At 37.6% G+C, this 13378-nt stretch overlaps 1 protein-coding gene across 3 annotated transcripts in view; it reads left to right on the top strand.

The window, feature by feature from the left end:
* CRYBG3 (crystallin beta-gamma domain containing 3) overlaps positions 1-13378 on the top strand; it is a 131027-nt gene that overhangs the window by 102460 nt on the left and 15189 nt on the right. For all 3 annotated transcript variants that reach the window (XM_058731653.1, XM_058731655.1, XM_058731654.1), the window contains one exon: positions 4448-4574. In XM_058731653.1, the coding sequence (XP_058587636.1) occupies positions 4448-4574 (127 nt within the window). The remainder of the gene's footprint in view (positions 1-4447; positions 4575-13378) is intronic.

Here is a 13378-nt window from a genome sequence, read left to right as displayed (position 1 = left end):
ACCAGACAGAGACCCAACAAAAAAAGAGCACTACAGGCCAATATCCCTGATGAATATGAATGCAAAAATGCTCAATAAGAGACTAGCAAATCGAATTCAACAGCATATAGAAAGAATTATTTACCATGATCAAGTGGGATTCATTCCTGGGCTGCAGGGCTGGTTCAACATTGGCAAATCAATCAACGTGATGCATCACATTAATAAAAGAAAAGATAAGAACCATATGATCCTGTCAATTGATTCAGAAAAAGCATTTGACAAAATACAGCATCCTTTCTTAATAAAGACCCTGGAGAGAGTCGAGATAGAAGGATCATATGGAAACATCATAAAAGCCATTTATGAAAAGCCCACAGCTAGTATCATCCTCAGTGGGGAAAAACTGAGAGCTTTCCCCCTGAGGTCAGGAACACGACAGGGATGTCCACTCTCACCGCTGTTGTTTAACATAGTGTTGGAAGTTCTAGCATCAGCAATCAGACAACAAAAAGAAATCAAAGGCATCAAAATTGGCAAAGATGAAGTCAAGCTTTCTCTTTTTGCACATGATGTGATATTATACATGGAAAACCTGACAGACCCCACCAAAGAGTCTACAACTGATACATGAATTCTCCTAGAATTCTACTAGAACTGATAAATGAATTCAGCAAAGTCGCGGGATACAAAATCAATGTACAGAAATCAGTTGCATTCTTGTACACTAATAATGAAGCAACAAAAAGACAAAGAAACTGATCACATTCACAATTGCACCAAGAAGCGTAAAATACTTAGGAATAAACCTAACCAAAGATGTCAAAGATCTATATGCTGAAAACTATAGAAAGCTTATGAAGGAAACTGAATAAGACATAAAGAAATGGAAAAACATTCTGTGCTCATGTATTGGAAGAATCAATATTGTTAAAATGTCAACAACACTACCCAAAGCTATCTACACATTCAATGCAATCCCAATCAAAATTGCACCAGCATTCTTCTCGAAGCTAGAACAAGCAATCCTAAAATTTGTATGGAACCACAAAAGACCCTGAATAGCCAAAGTAATATTGAAGAAGAAGGCCAAAGCGGGAGGCATCACAATCCCAGACTTTAGCCTCTACTACAAAGCTATAATCACGAAGACAGTATGGTTTTGGCACAAAAACAGACACATAGACCAATGGAATAGAATAGAGACTCCAGAATTGAACCCACAGGTGTATGGTTAAATGCCTCCTTTTCCAGGGCTTACCATCAGTCAGTCTCATTTTTCCCATCCATTCCCATTCTATCCTTACACTGTCTCCCTGTCTTCCCCTCTTCCAACATTTACTCAGTTGAGTATTTTTTTTTTCCTTACTTATACCAGGGGTCAGTTAGCAAACCTTTTCTATAAGGGTCAGGTAGTAAGTATTTTTAGCTTTGTGAGCCACACAGGCTGTGTCCCAGCTACTCAGCACTGCCATTGTAAGCACTAAATCAGCCACAGAAGATAGATAAATGGGCATGACTGTGTTTCAATAAAATGCCAGTCAGTGAAATTTGAATTGTACAGTATATTTACGTATCACAAGCTATTCTTTTAATTTTTTAAAACCACTGAAGCATGAGTGGCTCAGTTGGTTAAGCATCCAGCTTCAGCTCAGATCATGATCTCATGGTTTGTGGTTTCAAGCCCCACGTCAGGCTCTGCGCTGACAGCTCAGAGCCTGGAACATGTTTTGCATTCTGTGTCTCCCTCTCTCTCTGCCCCTCCTCTGCTTGTCTGTGTGTGTGTGTGTGTGTGTGTGTGTGTGTGTGTGTGTGTGTGTGCGTGCGCTCTCTCTCTCTCTCTCTCTCAAAAATAAATAAACATTAAAAAAAAAAACCTGAAGCATGTGAAAAGCAGTCTTAGCTTGTGGTTTGTATTAAAGCTGGCAGTGGGACAGATTTTACAACCACAGGCTATAGTTGGCTAATCCCTGCTCTATAGGAAACGCTGTAGGTTTCAGGTAAAGCTAACTAGCCAGCAATGTTATTTGTTTGGCCTACACAGTATGTTAAACAAAAATGTATCAGTATTTTGGTTTAGGGTGTTTTTCACCTTCTCTTTAAAAAATCAAAAGATTTGATAACCTTAAGAAGCATTCATCTTTGGCAATTATTAGCTAGTGTTAAGTAAATGGGATATGTGGTCCCAGTGTACCATAGGATATATTTCCAGCTTTTTTTTTTTTTTTTAACCTGGTATGCTACTCATGTATATTACCTGCTTGGCCTCCTATTGGTATATATGTTTGTAGCCTCCATTTGATATTAAACTGAGTATATCTTTAAGGATCAGTCCACCCAGTCCATACTGATTCTGTCAACCTTCTTGATTAACCCTAACTCCACCAGTCTTTCCCTCTCAGATTTTCTATAGCTCTAACTAGTTTGAACTTCTCTGTGTATGTTATTATTTTTATACTTACAAAAAAGGATACGAGGGTTTTACAATCTTAAAACACATAAAATAGGGTACTATAAGTTAAGTAGATTATCTGCAACTCTTATTGTCTAAAATAATTTTGTTACTAGTATTTGGCTCTGAGTTTCTTCTCCACTAAGATAAAAAATTACTTAGTGACATATATTTTCATTATCTAATAAAGGGAAGTATTGAAGGTTTTCTGGAGGAAAGTGTTTTTCCTGACACTGAAATCTGGAACAAATTAGTCCTGTGTTTGCTTTATGTAAGGAATATTCTCTCTCTCTCTCTCTCTCTCTCTCTCTCTCTCTCTCTCTCTCTCTCTCTGTGTGTGTGTGTGTGTGTGTGTAATTTAAAATTGTGTTGTGTGTAATTTATTAAACTGCAGTCTTATAAAAGAATACAGGAACGCTGGTGGTTGCTTGAGTACCTGGGAGACCTGGATTAAAGACCAGTTCCACCACTTCCTAGATATATAACCTTCAACAAATTGGATCATCTGCCTGAATCATTTTTCTCGTCTGTAAAGGAGGGATAATAACAGTACCTACCTCAAAGGATTCTTATAAGGGCCAAATAAATGATGCACAGGAAGGGCTAACTCCATGCCTAACACGTTGAAAACCTTTGATAAAATGTCCAATTACATAGAAGATATGAGGCTAATTACAATGTTACAGAGCATATCTGTGGTTATCCTAAGTTAACCTGGTCTAGCGAGAGTACAGTTCTTTTGGTCTTAAAGTATAGGGTTAAAACTCAAACACACCAGAAGTGAAGTAGTAACAGCCAGTTCATTTCTCCCTTGGGCTCCTTCTTTTCAAAAGGGCATAGGTCTTAACCAAGTTTTTGATGAATGGTGTATTGAAGATAATTGACTGCCAAAGATTCTTTTCTTTTTTTTTTTTTTTTTCCAACGTTTTTTTTTTTATTTATTTTTGGGACAGAGAGAGACAGAGCATGAACGGGGGGGGGGGGGGGGAAGAGAGAGAGGGAGACACAGAATCGGAAACAGGCTCCAGGCTCCGAGCCATCAGCCCAGAGCCTGACGCGGGGCTCGAACTCCCGGACCGCGAGATCGTGACCTGGCTGAAGTCGGACGCTTAACCGACTGCGCCACCCAGGCGCCCCAACTGCCAAAGATTCTTAATGGGCTTACTTCTTTTTAAAAATCTCCATTAGCGGGGCGCCTGGGTGGCTCAGTCGGTTAAGCGTCCGACTTCAGCTCAGGTCACGGTCTCGCGGTCCGTGAGTTCGAGCCCCGCGTTGGGCTCTGGGCTGATGGCTCAGAGCCTGGAGCCTGCTTCTGATTCTGTGTCTCCCTCTCTCTCTGCCCCTCCCCTGTTCATGCTCTGTCTCTCTCTGTCTCAAAAATAAATAAACGTTAAAAAAAAAAATCTCCATTAGCTATCAGATATACAGGTGATAGATTTTATTTACTGTCATGTGATGTTAGGAGTCTGGTTTCTTTACTCCCCTACACTGACATCAGGCTCATCATTAAATAAGGATACAAATTAATTGTTTTTCCTAAAAGAAACACAAGCAGTATTTTTCTAATCTGTTCAAGTACTTAATAATCACCATAATCTGATCCCAAGGTTGTGTACTTGGAGGTACCAAATGAAGCTAATGTCTTTAGCGTAAAGCAGATGTCTTGTTTCACATTGCAACGCTGTCATTTAACAGTTGAGGAGACCTTGCACAAATTACCTAACCTTTCTAATACTTAGTTTTGTTGCCTATAAAAATAAGGATGTGTTTCTACTTCATAGAATTGAGGACACAGTGTGATAATATAGGTAAAGTACCTAGCACATGTCTAGCACATGGTAAGCAGTCAGTAAATGATAGTGGTAGTTGTTTCTTTAAACTGAAGCTTGGTCTTTGCTGCTGGTCAGCACCATGACTTTGATGTCCTACTCCTTCCCTGGTTCCCCACAGCATGATGATGAGCCTGAGATGTCAACTGATGTAATTTGTCCGAATGTCTTATTGCTTGTTTTTAAGCTGGCTCCTATATTACCAAGAGGACATTTCTAATAATCAGTGTGTATTAGAAGAAGGCCTCTATGCTGACCTTACTTCCTGTGGCTGCCCAACATCTAGAGTTAAATCCCTCAAGCCCATTGACTATGTAAGTACTTTGCTTGGGTGCATAATTATAAGACTTTTTTCTTGTCCTGTTTAATTACCATAAATGATGTGATGTTGGAAGAAGTGATACACGGGTAAATATAACAGTATGAATATTTATTCATGAACTGTAAAATTGAGATTCACTCATGAAATCCAAAACGTAAGACTGATATATGTATCATATATATATATTTTATATTTTACATATATGATATACATATATATGATACATATAAAATATATATATATCATATATATATGCATCATATATATTTTTTAAAGCAAGGGTTCAAAACTCAGGACCTATAGTAATATGTATAGACCTAGGCTTAAATCTCAGTTTGATATTTCAACCATTTTGGATGACATTAGTAAAGTTACACAGTTTCCTTGTATGAAAAATAATAGTACTTTATAAGTCTCCTGGGATATTGAGTGAAATGATGCTTATAAAATGCCCAGCACATGGTGAACAGTCATTAAACATTAGCTGTTAATTAGCTATAAGTGTTAGTTGTAATTGTTGCAGCTGCTTAATAAAGATAATAACCTGATAATTTTATTATCCTACTTGATAAGTCACACAATGTTACTTTAAGGCCTGGGTCCTGATATGGCCACTGGTACTGATTTCACACCTTTGTTTGAGGGAACTAGGGATTTCCTGCCTGCTGTGTGCAGAATTACCTGGGTCACCTTGGAGACCCACATCTGTAGAGTAAGTGGTTTTTCCTTTCTGTCCTATTTACTCAGAATTTTGATGTGAGCAAAACAGGATCACTACTCTGCAGCATCAGTTCTGTGCTCCATGTTTGTAGGTCTGGGCAGAGGAAGTAATGAGGATCTGGGATATTTTCAAGATGTCTGATTGTGATCATTCCCTTGGAGCATTTGGTCAAAGCTGAGGTTTACACAGAGATGAGATAATTTGAAGCCCTGCATAATGGTATGAATGACTGAGACCTTTCAACCAGAGCTGACTCCAGAAATGATGATCATACTCAGAAACTTTGATTCCAGCCTAAGCAATGTAGCCTTATTTCAAGACCTTCCTGGATAGAGTATTCTTGGTATCAGGCTAAGAATAGAGTCTTGGTTGAGGAACAAAAATAGAAACAGTCCTCGGTCTCTCTCAGTTGCATCTTAGACACCAACTGGTAAAGACTTAAGTGGCTATTGATTGATACTTCCTGTCTGTTGGACAAAAAACAGAAAGGGGGAAAAAAGAATGTGGTCTGTTCAGTCTCTCCAAGTATTGATACGGTTGAAAAAGACATTGGAAAGTAGTCCACATTTACTGGGAAAGGAATTTTCTTAGCAATTTTTAGTGGTCAAGCCAGCAGGCAGATACTTATTTTGTATATGTAGTTCTAAATATGAAAGTATCATCTTGAAAGGATTTTGCAGGACTTCTATTTCAGTGAGCTAAACCAACTAAATTTTTAGGGAGGGAGTTTTAGAATCAATCAAAATTAATGAGTATTACTGTTTTTCTTTGAAGAGTTTACACTCATGAAGTCAAAAGTGAATAATTAAAATAAGGAATGAAAATAGAAGAAATGTTTTTAAGTTTTACCGTGCACTTGTGTGTCACTATTTTGGTTCTGTGAAAGCCAAGCAGTATAGATGAAGGTGCATCTTAGGAAGGACCTGGGAGCTATAGCCTTTTCTAAGAACTGATTAAAGAATATATCCAGTTTATGTAAGGACAACACATTCATTGTCTTAATGCTTTTACACGGTATGTTTTTAAATCTTTGAAAAGTCTTTGTTGAAGATATATTTAGGCAGTAGGTTTGGTTGTGAAATGGAAGGAATGTGAGGTAAGGTTGGGCATCCCAACAAAGACCCCCCAGATGACCATGAAGAGGCTTTAACAGGTAACATTTCTTTGGTGAATTCCACCGTGCTTCACGCTGGTGGCCCTGACACTCTGAGTTGATCCGACCTAGGAGATTGATAAATGAACCAGGTCAATACAGTAATCTGTAGAAGGTGGATTCTCATGGCTAGAATGCTTGAGAATTCTGTCCTGAGCATTTTTTTCCCCTCTCTAGAACATAGAAAACTGAAATAGTCCTCAGAAGGTTATTTGTTGAGCATAAGATCTAGGTAAAATGAAGTAGGTATCTTGAGATTAGTTTACTCAGCTAACCTTCCCCACAGAAGAGACTCCTGAGGGTCCCAGGTGTTTACATTCTCCAAATCCTGGAAAATGCTAGACACCCTCTACCTATCCTGCTTCTCTGCTTCAGTCTGCATTCCCACTGCCCCCACCTTTTCCTCCAGATTTATTAATGTCACTGTGTAAGCCACAGTCCAGTGGGATTCTGGAAAATGTTTCTATCCAGTTGAGTTGACATGAATATGGATTAACTTCTTGATTTTGCTTTAATTAGTTACAACTGCAGAATTCTGAGGGTGTTGCCTGTAGTTAGCATTCCCAGACATGCTGTGAATTACTGTTAAAGTGTCATAATGGAATAATGTTGAGGAGTTTTAAGACTTTCTCTTTGTACAAGATGAGTATGTTTTGCAGATGACAGTTTGCTGTCATTTTATAGTGAAAGGACCTTAGGAGTATATTTTATAGTTCTCCTTTCACTAAGGTGATATTGGGAAAATCACTTAATTTATTTGTACCTCACTTAACTCATATGTAAAGAAACTGTTAGGTATTTTCAAATCTTTGTCAGCCTTTAGTTCTGTTGCAAATAAGCATCTTGGGTATATTTCTAATTGGGCATGCAAAACAATATATCCAGCATTAGGACTCATGTGGTGTGAGGGAGTAACATAGTAGATTAGCTTCCAATAAAGTTATGCCATATAACAGTCCCCAGAACAGTTGGTTAGGAGCTGAAGGTGAGTGGGGAACCTATATAAATGCTTTAAGCATTGGCCCAGTAGTGTGTGAGGTAACCTTTTATTGCGTTTCCATGGGAGCAGCATTCTGCTCATTACTTCTTTAGTGTCTCCATGGTGGCCTGGCATGGAAGTTGGCCTCCTTTGAAGTAATAATCCAATCCTGGCAGCTATAAACAGGCAAAGCAAAAGAAACATTGTAACAAGAGGCTGTAGAAAAACTTCAAATGAAATTATAACTGTGATGACATAATGATATTAAGAGGTAGAGTAAGAATTGGCAAGGCAGTGATTGATTCTGTGCAAGCATGCTAAATAAGGAACACAGCCATAAATAGTCGAAGACTGTAAATCCAGCCACAGAATGAAAGGAAGCAATGAGTTTATAAAGTGTCTGCGAGTTTGGTTACTATTAAACTTTTCAGCTGAATCCATATTTAGTTAATAGTTTAAACTATTGCATACAATTTTAAAATGAAGGCCAGCAAAACCCTGCAGACTAAACATCACACTTCCTAGTAAGACATTTGAAGCATTTCCCCTTAAAGTTAGGCAGAAGACAAAGGTATCTACTATCACCATTTCTATTCGTGATTCTGGATCCCCAAACACTTGAATAAGATAAAATCCAAAAAATGTTTAAAGAAAGAAAGTTGTCAAATTATTAGAGTTAATATGAAGTTTTAAGAAGTTTCTGGATACAAGGTAAATGCCAATGAAACTATAGGATACTTAAGAATAAGTCAAACCACAAGGCAAGTAATTCATTTATGGAGAAAATAATAAAAGCTTTATCGAAGGGCATAAAAGATGAAGAGATAATAATCTTTTATAGATTGAAATGACTCAATATTGTGAAGTTGTGGTCCTCTCCAAATTATTACAACTTCAGGCAAGATGCTTACAGAATCTTTTGACTTTCTAGGATAGTGCCTTTTTAGGGTGAGATGGTAAAACATGACAAGCTTATCCTAAATTTGGAAAAGATAGGGATCCAAAATAGCCAAGATAATTTTCTTACTAAGAACAACAGACAGGGTCACTTGTCCTGCCAAATATATATTGCATTATACAGCAATAGTAATAAAGACAGTGGGTATTGGTGCAAGGGAAGAACACAGAACTGGGGAATAGGATAGCATAGAAACTGACCTACATAAATAATGGAATTGGAAGGTGACTGAAATAGGTTACAATGGGGCTATTATGAACTATTAAATAAATTGGTGTTGGAACAATTCGCTCTTTACATGGAAAAAGAGTTAGAATCTTGCTTTACTCCAAACGCAGAAATAAGTTCCAGATGGATTGTGGCAACCTAAATGTGAAAAACAAACTTCAAAACTTACAAGAAAATATGGAAACTAGCCTAATAGTATTGGAGTAGAATGGATTTAAAACAAAATGTACATGTCAGTAAGAGAAAGGGAAAAGGCAAGTGTATTCATTTCCTATTGCTGCTATAACAAATTACCACAAACTTAGTGACTTAAAACAACAAACCATATTACAGTTCTAGAGGTCAGAAGGTCTAAAATGGTCTTAGCCTGATAAAAATATGGTGCTGGCAAGACTGCATTCCTTCTGGAAGATGCTAAGGCGAGAATCGGTTTCCTTACCTTTTCCAGCTTCTCAACCTCCTCAGCATTCCTTGACTCATGGCCGTTGTCTGTCTTCAAAGTGCATCACCCCAACTTCTCTCTGCCCTGTATCTCTGACCCTCCTGCCTCCCTCTGATAAGGACCCTTGTGACTATATTAGGCCTCTGTGGATAATCCAGACTAATATCCCCGCCTCAAGTTTTTTAACTGTTAGTCACATCTACAAAGTCCTGTTTACCATGTCAGGTAACATATTCACAGGTTTTAGGGATTAGGATGGGGACATTTTGGGGGTTGGGTGGGGGTGAGAGGTGTGGAGGTGGGGGAACATTATTCAGCCTACCGCAACAAGCCACAGACTTAGGAGGGTATATTTGCAGCCCTTATAAAACCTGCAAAGGTTTAGTGTACAGAATATAAAAAGAACTCTCAAATCAATTGAGAAAAAAAGAAAGACGTATTTCAAAACTTAGCAGGAAGATGTGAATAGTTCATAGAAGAGAGAAAAATGGCTAAAGGATATGCAAAAAATATTAAACTTCACTAGTGATCAAGTAAATGCAAAATAAAGTAATAATTAGGTAATATTGCCTTACTTTAAATAGAAACATTTGAATGGTTTGGTGGCAGAGAAGTGGGATTATTCATACACAGTTTTTGGAAACAGTGTCAGTTACATGAGGTGGTGCTGTAGGCAGGGCAGTGGAATAAGGATGTTTGTTGCAGTTTATTGATGGATGAAAAGGAGCCACAGCACATCCATGTGAGGAAATGTAAGACAGTGGCTACAATAAATGAAAGTGAGTTCCATGTATTACTAAAGGGTATTATGGTAAGATACTGTAAGTGAAATTAAAAAAAAAAAAAGATGCAGGGGTACCTGGGTGGCTCAGTAAGTTGAATGTCCGACTCTTGGTTTCTGCTCAAGTTGTGATCTCCAGGTCCGTGAGTTCAAGCCCAACATTGGGCTCTGCACTGTCAAGATTGGGATTCTCGCTCTCCCTCTCTCTCTCTGCCCCTCCCCCACTTGTGTGCACACACTCTGCCTTTCTCTCTCTCAAAATAAATAAACATTAAAAAAATAAAAAATAAAAACAAAGGATGCATAACCGTTAGTAAAGTATAAAAATATGAGCTGGAAGGACTCACATCTTCAGCATAGTGATTACCTTTAGAGAGAAGAGGTTCAAATTCAGCTGTACCTGTTAATGTATTTATAAAATTCAGTACAAATATAAAAAAATTTATTTTGGATGATGGGTACATAATCCATCTATATATTATTTTTTAATGTTTAGCTTCTTTTAAATAGGGGCAGATAATTTTCTTAAAAAGTGGAAAGGGGAAACCAATTAGAAAGGTAGATCTAGAATGAAACTGATTTTCTAAACCAAATGAAAGCAGTTTTCTGAGGAGGATTATAGTTCACTGGTGAAGTCTGGTTGCCCGACAGACCTGAGTGGCCCTGGACATGTTTCTGACTACCCTAAGCCTCAACTTTCTCATCTAATAAAGTGTGAGGTTTAAACAAGCTACTGCATGTACAGCCCTTAGCTCATAAGCACTCACTAATTGAGCTCATAGACCATAATTAATATTCACTAAGCAACATGAAGACTACCATTAGCGTGGTAGGTTGAAGGTATTTATATATTTTTGTTTTTAATATGCCAAACTTAAAAGATTCCAGATTAGAGTCATATTAGACATTTATGAGCCTTATTTAAATTTGTATCATTTTACATAACTTTTTGCCAACACACTGGTATTGCTCTGGAATGGAATGGTTTTAGAGGTATGCATTATGGTTACTTTCCTTTAATTCATCTTACTTGTATTTCCTGTTTTAGCTAGGCATTGTTCATTTGGCAAAGATTGAGATGAATTGATGTTGTCAGGCTATATGGGTATGGCTGTTCTCATGGCTGATTGCTGAATATTTTGAAAAGTATACGTTATATTTAGAGTCTAACCAATTAATATAACCCTGAGGTATTGTCAACACCTCTTCCATATACATGGTGATTTGAAACTCAAAGAACTCTACAGTTGCTAAAGTAAAGGTCTGTAGTTTTTTTCTAAGTCAAAAATTACTTAGATTTAAAAATTTTATCCATTTTATTGAAGATATGTTTATATAAGTGTAGTCCCTCTAGCAGAATACTCTCACTAGGATCTCAGAACTTCAAATTCAGGTGGCAGACAACACTTTTGAAGCCAGAGAGAGAGGTAAGAATAGGAATCTTATACGTTGCCCAACTGACCAAGTTGGGAGTCAAGTGCTCCAGACATTATCACACATGCCAGTAGAAGTATTCGCCATTAAAACTACTGGCATTTAGAATATGTTAGAGCCACAGTGTAGGGGTTAAGAACACAGCCTCTGGGGTCATACTTTGTAAATGCCAGCTCTTACACTTACTGCGTGTGACCTGTGCCTTGATTCTTCATCTGTAAAGTGGGGTTAAAAATAGCCCCCACATCAAAGGGAAGTTGTGTGGATTAAATAAGTAAATAAATTCACAATCCACTAATCTGAATATATTTTGGGATTTGGGATATTTTCCCCATTTTAAACAGTGATATGGTTCATACATAGCACTTAAGGAAACACTGCAAAAGCGTTCTAAGTAGCACCCCATAACTAAACACATTCCTATTACTGTAGCAAATATATTTATGGCTACACACATATTGGAGAAATACTATAAGTAGCCCTCTATTCAGGTCAGATTTTGCTGCCAATTGAGTTAAGAAAAAAAAAGGGGGGGTGGGGGACTTAGACTAAGGTTTTTGTGTGCTGAACGATGGATAAGGAGTTGTGGATGGATATATTTACATATAATGTCTGGTGCATATGAAAGTGCTGTATATATTAATTATTACTAGTCTTGTCACTTAAAATGGGGTTTAGTTGATGGGATGAGGTGGAGGGTTTTTTTCTTCTTAAAAGTTCTTTCATACAATTTGTTCAAGTATTCTTTTTCTTTCTTAACTATGTTCTCCTTTTAGAAACTGTCTGATTTTTGCCTTAGACTTAACCCAGCAGGAATGTCCCATTACTATTGACCCCTAAGAAGAGCCTTTGGCCCAAAATGGTTGGCTGTCTTCGAAGTTAACATGGACTGAGGCCAAGACATTTGTAGAGCTCAAATTGTAGTTAAATTCTGGTGTTTTCTGTTGTCCTTGGAAAGTTCAGATTATTCTGTCATCTGCAGTTTTGAAGACTATTAATAGTTTATATTCCTATTTTCATGTCTGGAAAATGTATCAGAAAAATAGGATTTTAAAGTAGTTCTTCATTCTTTTTTCTGAATGATTACCTATCTACCACCTTCCACTGTTCTTTCCACATTAGCACTTATGTTGATGTTCCTAACCTTTAAGTACACGTATAAATCAAATGCATCTATAAATTTAAATACATTTAAAAATTAAAACCATTTAAATTTAAACAACTTAGAGAAAAATCAAGTTTAAATATAGATTAGACCTCTAGAGGGTGGATAACTGTAAGCATAGAGATAATAGATGTTCTCAAATGAGAAGTCTAGTCAATGGGACCACTTGGTGATAGCCCATTGCTGTTAGTGGAGCAGCAGGTTGTTTTTACTGATTTATGTAAACTCATAAAACATACTGTCTCAGTGCCTGAGTGGCTCAGTCAATTGGGTGGCTGACTTTGGCTCAGGTCATGATCTCACAGCTCATGAGTTCAAGCCCCACGTCGGGCTTTGTGTGACAGCTCAGAGCCTGGAGCCTGGTTCAGATTCTGTGTCTCCCTCGCTCTCTGCCCTTCCCCTGCTCACACTCTGTTTCTCCCTCTCTCAAAAATAAACAAACATTAAAAAAAAAAAATACTGTCTCTATCATTCTTTACAATTTTGTTCTCTGTCTTCCTGCATCATCATTTTAAAACCATCTTTTGTGATCCCCTGCACCGCATTTTACATTGTTTCCCAAAGACAATTTTCTAGATTCAGAATTGCTATTCGGGAGTGAATTTGATTCAGTTTGAGGGATAATGGCCATCTTTTTAAAAATGTCTTTGCGTTTTGCAAAAGAGGAAGAAAAATGTACACAGGTCCTATTTTTCTTAGAATAATGCTTAGCATTTAAATTGCATTCTCCTAGTAAGCTTTTAATTTTTTTCCCTCTTGGGTTTAAAACAGTTACATTATGTCAGCCTTAAATGCCTTTAATAGAGGCATCTGCCATTCTACCCCAGCAGGCTCTTAATTGGGGAGAATGTTGCTAACAATTGACTGTGAGCCCTGTCTGGGCTCCTTGCCTGGCTGCCCTTCCTTACTAGTTAGTAACTCAACCAGAAGATGTA

This window comes from Neofelis nebulosa, chromosome 5 (genome assembly GCF_028018385.1).
Source record: "Neofelis nebulosa isolate mNeoNeb1 chromosome 5, mNeoNeb1.pri, whole genome shotgun sequence".
In the NCBI taxonomy this organism is placed as follows: Eukaryota; Metazoa; Chordata; class Mammalia; order Carnivora; family Felidae; genus Neofelis; species Neofelis nebulosa.
The sequence above is the reverse complement of the archived record's forward strand: the minus strand, read 5'-3'. Positions and strand labels throughout refer to the sequence as shown.